Genomic DNA, 19269 nt, shown 5'->3' with positions numbered 1-19269 from the left:
CATATCGTTTACTTGGCAAATTCGAAGGACGAACTTGTCTTAGATTTCACCCATCTAAATCATATCATATTTGCACATAACAATATACCTACTTACTTCCCATTAAAGTATAAATTCTACAAATAAATAATACTCAACAATATTTAAAATAAAATGAGCCAAGAACGTTTATCGATAAAACCTGATAACATTGAAATCTTTTGTAACAGCACTAAAGCCGCCATGTTTTGTGGCCAGAAGACGTCACAGTGGCACGAAATTCTGGTTGACGTTTCATTTCCATAGGTTTCCTACTTCATTGGTTTTAATTCAAACTAGTGGTGTCGCCCAGTGGTCGAAATTCGACTTTAATTAATTGAAATTATAGCTTTGAACAATAATAAGGTTCTATTGTCAAAGACTATATTTCTATAATCACAGATTTCACCAAAACTACACTATAGACAAAAAATATTAAAATAAAAAAATATTATTCTATTCTCAATTTCACTAAGTACAAACTTTATCAATAAACAAAAAATGTGCGTGTTGTGTTAAATACATGGTAGTGTGTGTAATGTTTTTTTATTGATTTAATGTATTTTTTACCTATAATTTCAAAAAAATATTAGCATTCTGCACTCCTTCTCTATATCTTTATCAGTGTAAAAATTTCATACTCCTCCGTCTGCGCAATTTTCGTAAAAAGACGTACAAAGTTTTTGCTTCACGTATTAACATATCGATTCAATCAGTCTACTTAGTATGATTAGTAGACGTGATATAAAAGAATATCATCATCATCTCAATCATTTAACCTGAACGTCGATGATTTTATTGTGGAATGCTCTGGCAACACAATACTGGTTTTTTCATTTAAATTTTTGCCGCTTGGAGCGGTGGTTTCGCTTTGGAAAGTTTCACATCCGTAAGAGAGCGGCAAGGCGAAGTAGTGCTAAGTAGGCAAAGAAGTCTCGCGCGCGAACTCGGTACGCTGCAGGCGATGACCGCATTCATGAGTTTTTATTAAATAGTGAGTGTGCTGTCGTGTTCTCCGTTCCGCTGTGTTTACGAAAATGCTGTATAGGTGAACCATCTTAATAAGTGTTGTGATTGTGATTGTAATCTATCTGTTCTATCCTTTATTGTCTATTAAAGGTTTAAAAAAATGCCTTGCTCAGCAGTAACTTTGTCTATAGCGACTATTACAGCAATCGTGGCTGCTGCTTTAATGGCCATAGCCTTCTCAACAGACAATTGGCTCTATATAGAAGTAAAGCGATCTAACATTCAGGTAAGGAGATTTTCCTTGTATTACTAACTTTTTTCTCTAATACTAATATTTTATCCTTTTAGATTAGCACAAATCAGGAACATCTACAGAAGCATGCGGGCGTAGAAAAGTTTGGAAAAAGTTTTAGATGACAATTAAAAGTTTTTATGTTAGATTAATACGGTATTTAAATCCGTCGATTGCGATGGAATCTTATTATTTTACGTCATAGATACAAGGTCATACAGACTCTTCCTTGAACACGTCGGATTAAATATTTATAATAATATATAGTTACTTTGTATCACGCTCGTTAAAATTTTATGGCATAAAAATAAACTGTTTTTGAAAGTATGTATTTCATTATTCGTTGTTAAATTGATAGAACGGCAAGCGCGCAATGTATCTTGACCATCAACATGTTTGGCATCGTCTTGCAACATTTCCTTCGATTCATGCCACAAGAATAAACAGACTATAAATCTAGGTGATAAAAAAACACACGCTGTAACACATACTCTTTCGGATCCTTACCGGGCGCACCGTTATAGTAGACACGTTACGCATAAATATGCACGTATTTAATGGCACGAATGTGTGGGTAACTGTACTATGCCGTGAGCGAACCCTGCTCGAGCGAACGTGGAGATTAAAACAACTCGACCGATAACAATAATTATTAAATCACACATTTTTACTGTCCGTAAAATCAATGGTACCCTACGATCCGGTTTCATTAAATACCTTTATTAATGAAATTCATTAAGGTTTAGATTACAGTTCAATTTGCCGAATAAGATTTGTAAAGGTGCTATGTTCATAGGCTTTCCTAAAATTATGAGAATCCTACGAGGAATGCTTATGAAAGAAGTTAACCAAGTAAACGATGCGGATTACTTTATTTTCTGTAAATAATGACCACTTGTTGTGTTTCTCCATCGATAAACTGAGCACAGTGTTTTTTTGTCTGACGGAATCTGGTTTCTTTCAACTCGGGGTCACGATTTTTTTTGCGACGCAGTAAACTGTTGGGACGAGCAAGCTACCTGCTCTGTGTTGTGAGGTTTTTTATTTTGTATCCACAATCTTTTACATTTTTAATCGAAAACTCCCTCTGTCTCTTTTAAATGACACTACTCAACAATCTTGCTCTGCTGAAGTACTAATAAGTACAATGGGCCAGTCTTAAAACAATCTCTTGTTAAAATGGTAGCGATATGACTAGGTACAGTTGTATTTAATATAAATTCGATTAAATATATCCCTGGTTTTCAGAATTGGCCAATCACACAAAGTAGTTTTGTAATAAATTGATTAAAAATTAATATTTAATGAATGTCATATGCAGTGCCTACCTGGTGTTGGTACCAAGAAACCGGATGGCTGTGAATGGAATATTTATTACGTGTTTCACACACGTAATATTCTATTAGATCTGTTAAACATTGGAAAGCTTGAGAGAAATCCGCTGTGAAAGTGTCGAAATATTTTAGAAGACGTTTAATTGTTATTAATCGTATTGAATTAAAATTTTGATGATTTGAATAATATGTAAAACATTACAAATCAATGTTTTATTTATATGCTTAAATTCTGCCATTTTCGGTACGTATGCTGGCAAGACATTTTGATAAGATTGCTAGTCTCTATAATATAATATAGCTATATAAAATATAATTGCCTTTTTGCCATTGATAATATAAAATTCAAAACAGTAAGTCGTAAAAAGTACTTTGAAACATAAAAAAAGTAATAAAACTTCATATAAAACAATTTGTACGAAAGTACACGGCAAAATAACTGTCAGATCCATCCAATGCTACGAGTATTAAGTTCTTACACTGTTTTATCCCTACCTGATCGTTGGTATTCCAACTTCGCGCGGACTGTTAGGTGAGCTCACGGGCTCAACCTGAGAGAATTGCTAACACAAGCCCTGGCAAGAGCAGTGCTTCGCTGAATCTACTACCGAATCGGAATCGCGACCCACTTAGAAGATCCAGCGAGAAACTCAGTTGGCTAATTACTCTGTGCGAAGAAACGTCAATGTAAATAGGTATTTTTCTGTAAAGCTGACGGTTGTACAATATACTCGTATTTAAATACTGACGAAAATAACTTTACTCAAATCGAGCAACATTTTAAAAAACAAAATAACCGTGCTTATGCTGCAAGTTTCACAGAGCTTTTCACTTCGTCAGCATACATTAACAGGTGCACAGTTGTCATCAAATGGCTTCAGTAATCTTTTGGTGGGGTGCTAGCTATTGCACTATGGAGCGACAGAGCGATTTTTATATGAAAAAAGTATCAAAATGTTGGCCCAGATGCAACAAGATACAATTCTTGATGTTCAAATCATTTAACAGCATATTCCATAAACAAGAATGATTCTTTAAACAAGATTCGGCACTGAATCATTAAGTTGGATTCAAGCAAGCGTGGTTGGAAATAAACATTATTCATTAGGGCTCAACTTCATCACTGTGCTGAGTGCGAGTTTTTTAACTTCTCGATCGCGTTAAAGTTATCTCAAATTTGTATGGAGTTGGAACAGCGCCCCTAGCGACTAACGAAGGGAAGCTGTTCCAACTCCATACAAATTTGAGTTATCTTTAGGAGAAGTTAAAAAACTCGGAATAAGCACACAGAGCTGAACATAGGCCTTCGTGTAGTCTCGATCTTAATCAACTTGACTGTTCTTCATGGCTTCTGCTAAACAGTATGGTATGCTCTAAACGCCATAATAATTAGGAACTTGACTGGCAATTTTCCGTCGAGAAAGATCGTATTTTAATTAATAACTGGTCATAATAATAGCTTTAGAGAATTACATTAAAGCCAATGGACCAATTTTGTATGAGCTACATATTTTTAAAACTGCTATTATGTCACAAAAAAAAGAGAGAAAAAAATACCATGGTTTCCATAATAGTATTTATGGCAAGACGTGATAGTTTTAACTATTACTATATGCACGGATTTAGGTTTGGTTGGTTTATTGCACTCTGTCCTTTCAAATTAAAAGGCAATGCCATGTCCTCAAGGAGAATGGAAGCTTACATACGAGAGAAGAGTCTCCAGCGGTAGGCAGCGGTTTAGCTGTATCTCTGACACGTCTTTATTTAAAGGCCATTAAAATATATTTTTCGATACTAAACTCATTTGCGCATAAGATTGAATGCGTTGGAAGATATTTGGTCGAAACATCCTTTACGTAATCGTGAACAATCTAAAGTACCATTGCATATATCGGAACTCCATCAACAATAGGTGATTACACACTAACAGCCTGCTTTCTTGGCATGACAACACCAACTTCTCACGACTTCCGACAAATGTTTTACGATTCCGCTTTCGCAATTCCGTAACTTGGTGATTTAAGTGTGGAATGTAACAAATTGATTGATAAGATTTCGAAGGAAATTCTAACTGTTCCAAATCCAATGAGTGACAATCTCAAATAGTACATAAAAATAACATAAACCACTAGACAAGTAATAAAATTCTAGCTGCAATTAAATTTTTAATGTAATTAGAACTAGTACAATAGATAAGCTTTAAATAAACAGTCTAACTATGTGAAGGTAAATAGCGTCTGAAAAATAATGAATTCTTAAAAGAGGCGTCCTTTCATGAAACTAATTGTAAATTATATGTATGGAAGATTAAAACGAATAATGCGTCTGTTGTAAATTAATTGAAAAAAAAGTGTTTATAATATTAAATTTATTGAGTACTAGCTGACCCGGCAGACTTCGTAGTGTCTCAATCGATAAATAAAAGACCTAAACTTTTGTATATAATAAACTTAAAACAAACAAAAGGAATGCGTCCGACGGGAGACACATCAAAGGAAAAACAAAATTATTATTTTTATTTAATTCCGAGCATTTTCATATTTATCTACCTTTTAGCCTTCTCTGGACTTTCACAAATACATAATTCAAGACCAAAATTAGCCAAATCGATCCAGCCGTTCTCGACTTTTAGCGAGACTAACGAACAGCAATTCATTTTTATATATATAGATTTTATGAACCAAATAAAAATTACGTAAACTTTAAGTTAAATTTAGCCTTGTTAGGTAATTAAAAAAAAAATATCAAACAATTGTAACGAATTTCGCAAAACAAACATCATAGTTTGAAAGTGTGGATAATCCATCATCTTGCTTTGATCGTTGTTAACATTGCCTTTCACAATTATAAACTTTGTGCAGTCTTCTTGACTTTCACTGGAATCTCATAAAGCGATACATTTCAATGTAAATTGTTCATATAATTATTAGTAAAGTATATTAGGAAACGTAATAAACAATTATGCTAACGCACACGTATCTAGCTAGTATCACTATTATTGTATGTGGTAATAAACTGTAATTATTATTATAAAATTCGATTAAAGTTTCAAGGAATTGTCTTGATAAATTACACTTTTACCGGTACTACTACCATATGTTGTGTACTCTTTTTTTGGGTCGAGAACCGAATCTCATACGAGGTCCCCGCGCCTGGGGATATTGAGTATCCTTCGTTTCTTCGTTACCATATGTTTACTATTTAGTTTATGGAATAGCGATTGAATAATGAATCGAGAATAACGTGAGATCAGTTATCGGGATAAGAACATCTCAAAACATGAATGTGACTGCTCACTTTGAAATATAAGATAGCATTGTCAAAAGTTCTGCGACTCTCAATGGCATTCCTCCATTCGAATGAGCTAGGAAGTATGATGAGGGTGTAGTTAGGAAGCTAAGGCATATTGGAGGAGGTCATCACTCTTCCTCTTCTTCCTCCGACATAAGGGTAGGTCTGTTACCACCCTCTACCATGTGGATATCCGTAAACTGATTTCTCCAGCGTAAGGAAGATAAGGTATAGTTGGTTTGCAACATGTCTTCCAATTAATAACGACTTAGATGGGAAGTTAGGGTTTAGGGACTTAGGTAGAAAAATATGTTGTGTTCGATCGCAATATTTGAATAACGTTGAGGTCGCATACCAGTTCTTCTGAATAATGGCCGGACACACTTTTATGATTAAGATCCCCTGATATTCCACTTTAGTGAGCACAACGCACACAGTTTTGAGGTTATTGCTACAGTTTCGTTATCTTTTGAGGTTAAAATTTTATCTGAAGGTAACTTATTGCGAATGTTGTACAACGACATTGTTAATGTTTATGCAAATAATATTAAATTGTTAGTTTGATTTTTATTAAGCGTTCGGTTTCGCAATGTTTTGTTTTGTGTTACTCATGAACTAAAAGAATGAGATGTGTTTTTTTTTCTCTTCCTACCTACGCTGATAGCCTTGAGGCTATATCAGCTTCTCCTTGACGTGTAGGTGAGCTCATGAGGCTCAAACCGAAATGGTGCTAGCACTAGCCCTAGCAAGAGCAGTGCTTCGCAGAATCGCAGGTCGCAAAAGGCAACCCACTGAGAAGATCCCGCGAGAAACTCAGTGGGCTGTGTCTATGGGTTAATTCACTCGCCGAGCCCTTCGTCGCAAGCGACGGGTTCGACGAGGACGGTGGCCGGGAGATGTGGTGTATCGAACAAGGCCTACTGCGGCGGATTTGAAATCCGTTTTTTATTATTAACAGAAACACGTAGGTACTTAAAACATTGTAAGAAAATGCTGATTTTTATGAATAACAATAATTGTTTTTTTTTTTTTATACCGGTAACAAAAGTGATATCAATATTTTGTTATCAATAAACTATTTTGTTTAGGAATGTTGTATTTGAACTGACACTATCCCAAACAATATTTTTTATTTATTTTAACAGTAAAATTCTGAAAAAGGAAGTTACAAATACTAGCAGATCAGTTGTAGGTAATGTACGAGTGGTTTTTGATAATATATTAAGACGTCTCTTTTGCCAACTTAACTGAAATAGATTACGTTAAGCCCAATACGTGTTTCAGAAAGTTTTCACTAGTTGTCAGATATTCATAGCGACCTATTCTAAAATTACGATTTTATCATTTTATCTCACAATTAGTTTCTATGAAACTGTACGTATTATTTAGTTGTCGATACTCGAATTTTGCTCCAAGACTTACAAGTTTCTACATGTTTCATTTGACGCAGAGATTAATTTTAATTTTGACAAAAATATTACCTATATGTAACTGTCTGTGGTGTGACGCGAGGTCCATTAAAGTAGTTGATGCAGGTAAAAGCGCGGGGAACGGACGAATCAACATCACACATAAACTTTTTAATCAATCATCGTCTGGGATTAAAAATAAATTTTTGTTCGAGCATCATCACACGTCATTTGACAACCTTTTTGAGTTAATTCAACATATTTAGTTATCACTTTCACGAACACGTTTTAACTTGTCATGCTGGAGCTTGATAGCCAGACCAGACCAAATTTGGTCTGATCATCAAATCAAATCAAATCAAATCAAAAAAAAATTATTCAACATAAATGAAAGTACATACTTGTTGAACGTCAAAAATAACTACCGCCAATTCACAAAAACTAGCCTCCGTCCTGAGAAGAACTGGCAAGAAACTCAGCGGGCATGTCTTTTTTTTTAATATTTTTTTTTATTTTTTTTATTGCTTAGATATGTGGACGAGCTCACAGCCCACCTGGTGTTAAGTGGTTACTGGAGCCCATAGACATCTACAACGTAAATGCGCCACCCACCTTGAGATATAAGTTGTAAGGTCTCAGTATAGTTACAACGGCTGCCCCACCCTTCAAACCGAAACGCATTACTGCTTCACGGCAGAAATAGACAGGGCGGTGGTACCTACCCGCGCGGACTCACAACAGGTCCTACCACCAGTAATTACGCAAATTATAATTTTGCGGGTTTCACTTTTATTACACGATGTTATTCCTTCACCGTGGAAGTCAATCGTGAACATTTGTTGAGTACGTATTTCATTAGAAAAATTGGTACCCGCCTGCGGGATTCGAACACTGGTGCATCGCGCTGAACGCGAATGCACCGGACGTCTTATCCGTTAGACCACGACGACTTCAATTATTAGTGGGTCTGCGTTCTCTGGGATGTTTGCCATCTATCTTGCCCGTCACCATCAGCTGCTTAAGATTGTGACCCTCCTTTCGAGAAATGTGTCCAAAGAACTCCAATACTCTACGAATGCATATTTTGGCGAGTCTAGTTTTAACATTAAGCTCCTTTAGTATTGACACATTGATGCGACAGGCAGTCCTTGGAATTTCGAAGGCATCTATGAAGTCTGTCGGCCTTTTTCAGTGTCCAAGTCTCCGCTCCGTAACTAAATATGGAGAAAACCAGCGAATTCTAAATTTCTAAACTTGTCATACTCTAATTAAATATTTGTTTTAAGCTTTCACAGCTTTCTACGGTACACATACAATTATATAACGGAAGTGTCATGATAACAGATTGACTGATCCCACTACTAGAGTCTATCCGCGATAATGACGCCTGCAACGGTGTCAAAATATCCGGAAATCATTACAAGTGAAAATCGTAATAAGAATATGTTTAATATAAATGTTATGTGTATACAGTCAAAACCGTTTACTGCGACATCGTTTAATACAACATACCGGTTATAATAACCAAGAACAAAGGTCCCGGCTGAATGCCATATGACCGCCTTATTAAAAATATTGCTTTCAACGACATTGGTAATAACGACATACCTCATAAAACGACCACATTTAACTAATATTTCGGAGAATTAGATCTGTTAGAACGACCGGCTAAGCTGTATTGTAAACAATTTGAATAAGTATCCACATTTGTCTTCAATGGCTTTTAAAATTAGGAAAGAAAACAATAGGATTTAGTTTAGTGTAGGGTCTTTTCTAATTCTTAGAAACAAAACACGTGCATGCGGTATCAAAGCCCGCTTCTTCATATCTTTTCAGTTAGTTTGTTACTTATCTATACACAAGACACACCAAAACTTTGTGGAGTTATTCGTGAAACTATCAAAATGTCTCTAAGAAAAAGAAAACAAATTAATATTGAAGAAAAACCGCGTATTATGTAAATATATTTTTCCAATAATTCCCTATCGATTTGTTTGTACTTGCACGATACACATTAAACATCACCGGTTGTTACGACTATCGGTTTGTACGACTGAATATGAGCAGTCCCTTCGATGTCGTTATAACAGATTTTGACTGTATTTCTATTTGTTTGTTTGTGATCGTGTGTGCTTTCAAGCCGCTTAGACGATCAACTTGAAATTTAGTGTAATGTTATTGGGATTTTTTATTTATTGCTTAAACGGGTGGACGAGCTCACAGCCCACCTGGTGTTAAGTGGTTACTGGAGCCCATAGACGTAAATGCGCCACCCACCTTCAGATATAAGTTCTAAGGTAAGTATAGTTACAACGGCTGCCCTACCCTTCAAACCGAAACGCATTACTGATTCACGGCAGAAATAGGCGGGGTGGTGGTGGTATCTACCCGTGCGGACTCCCAAGAGGTCCTACCACCGGTAAATATTTTCACATAAGATTATTTTCATAGTACCATTAGCGCATCGGTGGATCGCGATTACGTTCAACAAATGCTTGATACATTTCTGACGTGCACTTTACACGTGTGACAAGTTATGGCGGATCGCAGCCATGTTCGCTGGCAAGAAATTGAGTTAACATCTCACGTTGACATATCCAACAGTTTCCTTGGCCGTAATAGACGCCTCTGAAACAAAGACGCACCCAAATTAATCGCTTTTATGAGGTCAATAAAGCTGTAAGCAGATTACCAAGAAGCTTACACAAGCTTATAAAACGCTTGAGCACATCGACTCTCGAACCACAAGCACCGGTCACCGTCCTCCGTCCACAGATACAGCCCATTGAGTTTCTCGCCGGATCTTCTCAGTGGGTCGCGTTTCCGATCCGGCGGTAGATTCTGCGAAGCTCTACTCTTGCTAGGGCCAGTGTTAGCACCACTCCAGCTTGAGCCCCGTGAGCTCACCTACTAGTTAAGGTTTCGTTGAAATAGCCTCTCAAGGCCAACATAGGTAGGAAAGAAAAAATCTCGATTTAAAATGAAAGATCTTTTGATAATATTCAGTCTCGCAAGATGGGTGTTGACGACTCGGCATTGCAAGGCAAACGGGTTCGAGCACGTATGCGCCTCGACCGACGACCCATTATAAAAACATTGACTCCGTCCCGTCACAGCTGGTGCGGCGAGAACTGGTTCCAGGAAAGCGCTACATTGTCCTGATCGACAACTTCAATTGTCTATCATTCGTTATTCAAATTGAGCAGATATAATTATATTTCGACAATTATTTCTATAAACTAAGAACTTAAATGAAACAACGCAATCAAATGGTTTTTTTAGGGTCTGACGACGTTAAAGATGGTAGTTCTAATGTAAATCACGAATTCGTGATAACCTCACTTTTTGTTGTCGCATTGTAGGTATGTGGGAGCGATGGATGGTGAACCAATGGTATGCGGCGATATGCGGGAAGAGATTGGATGCGAAAGGCGGACTATGAGAGAGGCTTACATGCAGCACTTTACTGGTGGTAGGACCTCTTGTGAGTTCGCAGGGGTAGATATTACCACCCCGCCTATTTCTGCCGTGAAGCAGTAATGTGTTTCGGTTTGAAGCGTGGGGTAGCCGTTGTAACTATACTGAGACCTTAGAACTTATATCTCAAGGTGGGTGGCAGCATTTACGTTGTACACAACACTTAACACTTGGGCTGAGAGCTCGTCCACCCATCTAAGCAATAAAAATAAATAAATAAAAGCGGTGGCTGATGATGATGAAAAAATATGTGGATGCGTTCACGGCCTATCTTCTGTTAAGCGGTTATTTGAACTCGCAGACATTACGACGTGAATGTCTCAATTGTTTGTCAAACGGCATTGAAATGCAGGAGTGCTACGTGGCAGGAATATGATTATCTGTGATCACCTCGATCCACTGTTGTCGTTCTGACGTCATCCGTACATTGTAGCAATATCCTCATTTCCCTGCTACCTCACGACTTAAGTATTAGTCGTATGGTACTTTTCGGACTCATAGGAAAAGTATTAGCATGCAATATCTACGTCTAGCGCTAAGCAATCTGTCTATTGATGTGTTGTGTTTAAACGAATATTGCTTATTCTGCGATCTCGAATGTTAGCTAATAAAAAGTTGAGTTTCAACAATATATGTTTTTTAGTTCTTGTGAATCGTAGACATAATAGTTCCAAGGTTTCAAATACTTTAGACCTTTTTGTTAACACGGAAATCTCTGAAACGGACGGTCAGACGTATTATAATGATAATAAAAAATCGCGAGATTAAACAGTTAAATTAATATTTTATTAATATCAGTTCAGTTAGAATAATAGAATAGTAGGTAGACTCGCAATAATACATTTCGTAAACACACATTTCTCACGCATTATGTACGATATAAAAGATATCAACGCGGCACCGTAATAGTGTTTGAGTTCACAATAATATTATCAGTTAATTTGCTAATTTTTCGGTTCCTAAATCTGGTTTGGTAATTCAGAAAGTCTGACGACGTGTTATGTCTATGGACTTCGATCACCGTCTCCACACTAGTTCAACAATGAATTAGAATGTCTGTATATAAAAAAACTAATAGGCAAGGCATTGCAGCAGTAGTGTGGACTATGTACAATCACTAACAAAAGCGCTCCTTTCTAATATTTAAAGTTACTTCCTTAATTGAAATTCGTAAGAATTTATGAAAGCATTATTGTTCCATTACTCTACTATCTTTAACACTTAACAAGTATATTTTATGATATCTAAGACAACGATATTAATTTGTATTTACTGGAGGTAAGGGATATTGGTTCCGAATGTTACTACCGCAAGGAGTCCTTTGTGAATAATACGGGAGAATCGTAATTCAATATCCTCGTAATCGAAATTCCGATCTCATGTCTGAAGGATCTTGATATATGACGCTGTTTTTGAACTCTCTATAACCTACGCTACCGAAGTCCGCTTATTTATGTAAGAAGATCACTGCATTGTACTCACCCCTATTTGAACTATTTATCTCCGAGCCTATAAATTATTACGTCTCATTTTAAATTTAATCATGCCATTGGATCGGAGAAACGACTTTCTTTACACAAACAACCTTACCAAGCATCACCGACCAAAGGTTCAGTTCATTGTACGATAAATTTTGTTGGCTGCGGCTTGGCTCTGCCCCTGGCATTGCTGAAGTCCATGGGCGACGGTAACCTCTCATCATCAGGTGGGCCGTATGCTCGTCTGCCTGCAAGGGCAATAAAATAAATAGTTGAGCCTAATTCCTTAGTTTAAGCGACTTAACGACAAAGGGAAGATCTTCCACTGGGTGGGTGAAATTTCTCGGTAAACCGATGGTCCGAACGTTGTTGTTCGGAACTTGTATTTATACAAGCTTATCTTGAAAATACCGTAAGGTAGATTTAAGAATCTGTTAAATATCTTGTTTTGTACAATAGTTACCGCCGCATTAGAATTCACAAACTTAAGCGTGGTCAAAACAGCCTGCGCGTTGGTAGCGTTTTGTTCTCAGCGAAAGTCCGCAAACAATGGTTGTCTTGTATAATTAGTGTGTGAAAGTGACCGAAATTACAGGATGTGCCATGTAATTTGGAAATGGAATACCTACGTGATCGCGACGTAATTTTTAGGATAGCCCAAAACGGGAACTAGTAGAAAGTGGCAATATCCTATAGTCATACGGTATCACCAGTGACTTCGTTCGGTAGTCGGGATTGTACAAAATAAATTTCGAATTAAAAACAGAGACAAATGCAAGAAACAAATGCTTAATCTATTCAAATTAAGAAGGATTTCGATAATTTTCATTAATAAATTCAAAAAAGTTATGAATTTTGTTTACGGGAAACTAAGTTGGGAAACGCTTCAGAATATTCGTCTTTTTTTTAAGCAGTAGAAATGTTAGCAGTAGAATCAAAATTTGCATAGATGTGTAGACGAGCTCACAGCCCACCTGGTGTTAAGTGGTAACCGGTGCCCATAGACATCTACAACGTAAATGCCGCCACCCACCTTGAGATATGAGTTCTAAGGTCTCAGTATAGTTACAACGGCTGCCTCACCCTTCAAACCGAAACGCATTGCTGCTTCACGGTAGAAGCAGGCAGGGTGGTGGTACCTACCCGCGTGGACTCACAAGAGGTCCTACCACCAGTAATTACGCAAATTATAATTTTACGGGTTTGATTTTTATTACACGATGTTATTCCTTCACCGTGGAAGTCAATCGTGAACATTTGTTGAGTACGTATTTCATTAGAAAAATTGGTGAGATTTTAACACCGGTGCATCGCTCAACACGAATGCACCGAACATCTTATCCTTTAGGCCACGACCGACGACTTCATGTTTTCACATCTCTTATTTCTGGAATACAAATTGAATAAATCAATGATTGTAACAATTGAAGTTCTCACGGAATATTGTCATGTGATATCTAATAGAAGCAACGACCGATGAACCGCGGAGTTGAAAGAACGTCTCGCTTCGTTGCCTCATTGGCGATAATCGGCCGATATCTAGTTTTTACCTTCTTAGAAAACTCAACGAATTACTTAACTGCATTTTTTGCGTTGTTTATAATAGACGTGACCTAAAGGTGTTTTAAAATGAGGGAAAAAGGCCTAGGGGTAGAGGTCCCAAACGATGGTCGGACCAAATAACGGAGGAACTGGGGATACCTATCAGCGACGCACTCCACCGGGCTGCAGGGCGGGATCGATGGAGACAGTTGGTTGACGAAATCGGACAGAGTCACGATCCTCAGCAGTGAGGAACCGATAGAAGAGAGAGAGAGAGAAAGGCGTTTTTGAAATTTTCAATGTCTCTCTCTTTTTTGGCTGCGTGATACGATTTTATTAACGTTTCTTTTTTTGTTTTACAGAAACAATTCCGATTACTTTGTCAGTGTTACAATTTTGAAATGTACTATAGATGTTTTGGAACTTAACGATTGAAAAACACGCTTAAAGTGTCACGAAAATTCAGTTTTGTTAATAGACTATCAAGCTAATTTGTTGACAAATCGCTTTGATAATCATGAAAATTAATATTTCGATCCCTCCAATGAACACTACGCTAACTCCAAATTCGTAGATTTACAGGAGGAGCGTTTAAACGAAAAAATTGGTAAAATCTTTATTATTGCAGACATATTTATGGTTTTGTTGTGTAACTAGTTGATTTACTCTTGCTTCGAACCCCATCAATAATGATTAATTGTAATACTTTTAACACAGTGAAGCGATTTGCGTGAAAAACGAAAATTTCAAAATTTTGAGTTAGAGTAGTGTTCATTGGAGGCATCGATTTGTTAAGTACTAGAAGAAATTCAATTAAAATCCCACCCCATTCTTGTACATCGTTAAATGAATATATAATAGCTATGTGACCTCAAAGATTATGCTTAAAAGAATATTTCGTAGATACAAATTTTATTTCTTCAGAAAATTCATTCATCCAAAATAGAATATTATAATCTCTGTTTTAAGTTTACCAATAGCTTTCTCGCTTACAAGAACAAGGAGATTGAATCAATGGAACACCCACGAATCGTCATACGTTAAAATACTATTAAACACTGCTTATTGTCACCACAAAAAATTCAACTCGGGTTTTGTACAAAATACGTGTTCGTATTGAGGCTTGTGTTTTCTCGCGATGACTTCCGTTCCTTGTGTGACACGATCACACGACGCCTGAATAGCCGGATTTCAATGATCAGACCTTAGAGAACGAATACACCAAGAAAAACAAATCTTGACGTATTGTTTGAGTTATTTTTCATTTATTTATTACACTTCGTGTAATATTTACGTTGGCGGACTCAATGTCTAAGGAAACGGCCGTCTGGTGTAGTGGTAAGTGACATGGTCACTACACAGGGGGGTTGCGGGTTCGAATACCGCCAAGGGAAGATATTTGTATGATAAATATAAATGTCTTTTCCAGGGTTATGGATGTATATTAAATATATGTATGTGTATAATAAAAATCCTATATTTATTTCCGTTATCTGGTACCTGTAACACAAGTCCTTTACGAACTTATCACGGGACCAGTTAACGTGGCGTGACTGTTAGTAAATAAAAAAAAAATTAAAAAATAAAAATTCTCTACCAGTCAACCATAGGTAGTGCAGAGTAAAGAATAGTAGGTGCATTGAAATATAAATTAAATTACAAATACATACATACCATATATAAGTGTAAGTATGTATATGTAGAAGATATTATATGTTATATAAAAGCTATCAGTGTTTTATTGTAAAAAAAAACAGTAATCATTAAAATGACTTATTAATCTATTGTCGATAATTTGTATCTATTTTTGTTTAATTGAGAAATGCTTTACCGAACTACTACAACCTATAACGGATTCTGGGTTTTTTCCAGATTTTTCCAGAATTTCGTGTTTATTTTGTTTGAGTGCGAAATATGTTTGTAATAAAAAAAAAACAATAAAAAAAACTCGTGGACCCGAATGAAGATGAATACTCATACATAACAGGATATAAGAAGCCGGTCATTTATAATAATCTCTTAAGAGAATGAACGGTAAAGAAAATAATGACGTTTAAAATAATGTACAAGGTTTACTGTTCGAATTTGTGTGTGAAAATTGTTGTAAATTTTTTTGCTCTTTAAAATCTGTTCGGTGAAACCATTTTATTTTCTCCCCATTTTTTTTGTATGTTTTTTATGTTTCATTAGTAAAAGAGTTTTACGATGGCTATCTTATTTTATTATTTATTATTTTATTATTATTTATTTATTTATTTATTATTTGTTTAAAGATTAACAAATCGTATATTTAATATATATATTTTTTTTGTAAATAAAACAATTTTTATGCTTTAATTTCACGTTTATTTTTTTCATTCTATGGTTTTCGATGTTTCCAATGCCTGCTTGAACAGTTTTCGTAGGCACGGACGACTGTGTGATCGTTGAAGGAGATGAACAAATTCGAGATTTAGCCTCAAAGTAATTTTAATTATGTATACGACAGGCGGAAATCGAAGTAGATACTATTTTGAGATACACGTGAACAGAGTCCACAGACATAGTTTCACACTGAGTTTCTCGCCGGATCTTCTCAGTGGGTCGCGATTCTGATCCGATAGTAGATTCAGCGACGCACTGCTCTTATTGGGGCCAGGGTTACCGATTCTCTCATGTTGAGCCCGCGAGCTCCCCTACCGGTCCGCGCGAATTTTGAATAGCCCCTTAGGCTACCAACTATTATTAGGCAGGAGAAAAAATGTGTGAACGTTTTAGATGTGGTCATGATCATTGTTAAAAGTTCTTAGCGATGATAACCACTGCCAGCCAGATTATGCCCTTAACTTCTACAAAGGTCAGTTTAATTTAGATGAAAATAAAAATTAAAAACCATACGTTTCCTAAAAATTAAAACTTTAATGACTTATTTATAAACGTGAGCACATTTTAACTTTCTTAATAAAACGCCTCATACATATTTTTAAAGTTGTGTGTAACTGTATGATCTATACTTCTATACTATATCTATACTAATATTATAAAGAGGAAAGATTTGTTTGTTTGTTTGTTTCGAATAGTCTCCGAAACTACTGGACCGATTTGAAAAATTATTTTTCCATTAGAAGCCGACATTGTCCCTGATGAACATAGGCTACTTTTTTTATTTATTTTTTATTTTATTTTTTTGGTTTCATGTGTGTTTTAATGTTTCCGAAGCGAAGCGAGGGCGGGTCGCTAGTAATAATATTATAAAGAGGAAAGATTTGTTTGTTTGTTTGTTTCGAATAGGCTCCGAAACTACTGGACCGATTTGAAAAATTCTTTTTCCATTAGAAGCCGACATTGTCCCTGATGAACATAGGCTACTTTTTTTAATTTTTTTTTTTTTGGTTTCATGTGTGTTTTAATGTTTCCGAAGCGAAGCGAGGGCGGGTCGCTAGTGTTAGAATAATCTATCATCTTTCGTAATCATTGTACACGTAAGCTTGCAGTGCAATAATGTAACCTCAAACATTTCATAAATCTATTAGCTTTAGTGACGTGCAAATGGCCTTAGGGTTTGCGGTAATTTTATAGAAATACTAGCTGACCCGGCAAACATTGTTTTGTATAAGATTTCTAGGGAAAATCTAGTGTAGAAAAAAAAACTAACTTATTGTAAGTGTGTAAGGATGTGGTAAATGAGTGAAATAGGTATGTAGTGCTGTGAACGATGAGGGAATATATAATAAAAATAACAAAACCTCATTCAACCACATAATACCTCATTATAACAAAAAAAAAATGTCCAAATAAAAAAAAATATGTTAGGGGTGGACAACCCTAATCACTTAGGGGTATGAAAAATAGATAGTAGCCGATTCTCAGGCTTACTGAATATGCATAAAAAATTTCATGAGAATCGGTCAAGCGGTTTCGGAGGAGTATGGGAACGAACATTGTGACACGAGAATTTTATATATTAGATTTACTTTTCTACTTTTCTGCTACTGCTACCGCTACTACTTATATAATAAAAGCGGGAGATTTGACCGTGAAAGTAGTTTTAATTAAACCGAATAGCAAGTTATAATAATCATAATCATCATCATCATTAGCCTGTAACAGTCCACTGATGGACAGAGGCTTCTCCAATTGCACGCCACTGAGCTTCTCTGATCCAGCTCTCGCCAACTACCCTGCATAGGTAGTCACTCCACCCAGCCGAGGGTCCACCCTCTTATCTATAGTAATATTATAAAGCTGAAGAGTTTGTTTGTTTGAAGACTCTAATCTCAGAAACTACTGGTCCGATTTGAAAAATTCTTTCAGTGCTAGATAGCCCGTTTATTGAGGAAGGCTATAGGCTATATAACATCACGCTAAGACCAATACAAGCGGAGCACCAATAAATAATGTTTCAAAATCAGGGTTTTTTTTCCCTTTTGAGAGCTTCCGCTGCATGCGTTACAGAAACTGTTAAAGTTTCGCTAAAATAATGTATGGCAGAATTATTCCCCTTTAAAAGATCTAAAAAAAAGTCCGCGACAGCATATGTCTGTATGTTAAGATTGGCTCACTACAACGTTTTTTATGCTAAACAAATTTGTTCTGAAATAAAGCATTATTTGTTAACTATTCCAGGCGGACGAAGTCGCGGGCAGAAGCTAGTTAATAATAATACTTCAAATCATGTTCAACGACCATATCATTCCTGGACCTGTAATAGTCGAATCCGCGGTACTCGAAGTTGTGTCTGAATACACCTATCTAGGCCAAATTATTCAGCTAGGCATGGCCAACTTTGAGAGGCCAAGTTGATAGGTTGATTAGCAAGCTGCAATGGCAATGGGCCGGACATACGTGTCGCAGAACCGATGGCCGATGGAGCAGACGCATTTTTATATTTTTTTATTGCTTAGATGGTTGGACGAGCTTACAGCCCTCCTGGTGTTAAGTGTTTAGTGGAGTCCATAGACATCTACAACGTAAATGCGCCACCCACCTTGAGATATAAGTTCTAAGGTCTCAATTATAGTTACAACGGCTGCCCCACCTTTATAGGCAGGATGGTGGTATCTACCCGCGCGGACTCACAAGAGGTCCTACCACCAGTAAACCGCGTTCTGGACTTTATCAAATCCAGTGTAGAATTAATTAAGTTAGCACCAGCCCTACGCTTAAGCTTTCGTACTGTATTCACTGAGTCTGAATTGCAAAATAACATATAACTCGTGGCTCGGAGGCATTGTGTGGTTCAAGGGGAGGTTGGTTTGAAACTGGACCCGTATTGCTATAACATATTTCCAGTTGCAAAACCATGCGTGATTACGCGAGCTCACGAGTATTCTCGGTCGATTACCAATTGGTCAATAGTCACACTACATATGTATTTCACGAAACATTAAATATTTCAGTACTCGGTCAAATTGTTATTTTATTCACGCTACTCACAACCTTGCCTCGCTAAGAACACAGTTCAAATTCAAACGTGCACG

At 36.5% G+C, this 19269-nt stretch overlaps 1 protein-coding gene across 2 annotated transcripts in view; it reads left to right on the top strand.

Moving 5' to 3' along the window:
• Positions 1–851: 851 nt before the first annotated feature.
• Positions 852–19269, top strand: part of LOC101739854 (uncharacterized) — a 58493-nt gene continuing 40075 nt past the window's right edge. For both annotated transcript variants that reach the window (XM_004921890.5, XM_004921891.5), the window contains exon 1: positions 852–1273. In XM_004921890.5, coding sequence (XP_004921947.1) covers positions 1148–1273 — 126 coding nt within the window. In that variant the 5' untranslated portion in view covers positions 852–1147. The remainder of the gene's footprint in view (positions 1274–19269) is intronic.

Source organism: Bombyx mori, chromosome 17 (genome assembly GCF_030269925.1).
Source record: "Bombyx mori chromosome 17, ASM3026992v2".
NCBI classification, from domain to species: Eukaryota; Metazoa; Arthropoda; class Insecta; order Lepidoptera; family Bombycidae; genus Bombyx; species Bombyx mori.
This window is presented reverse-complemented; position numbering and strand designations above follow the sequence as displayed.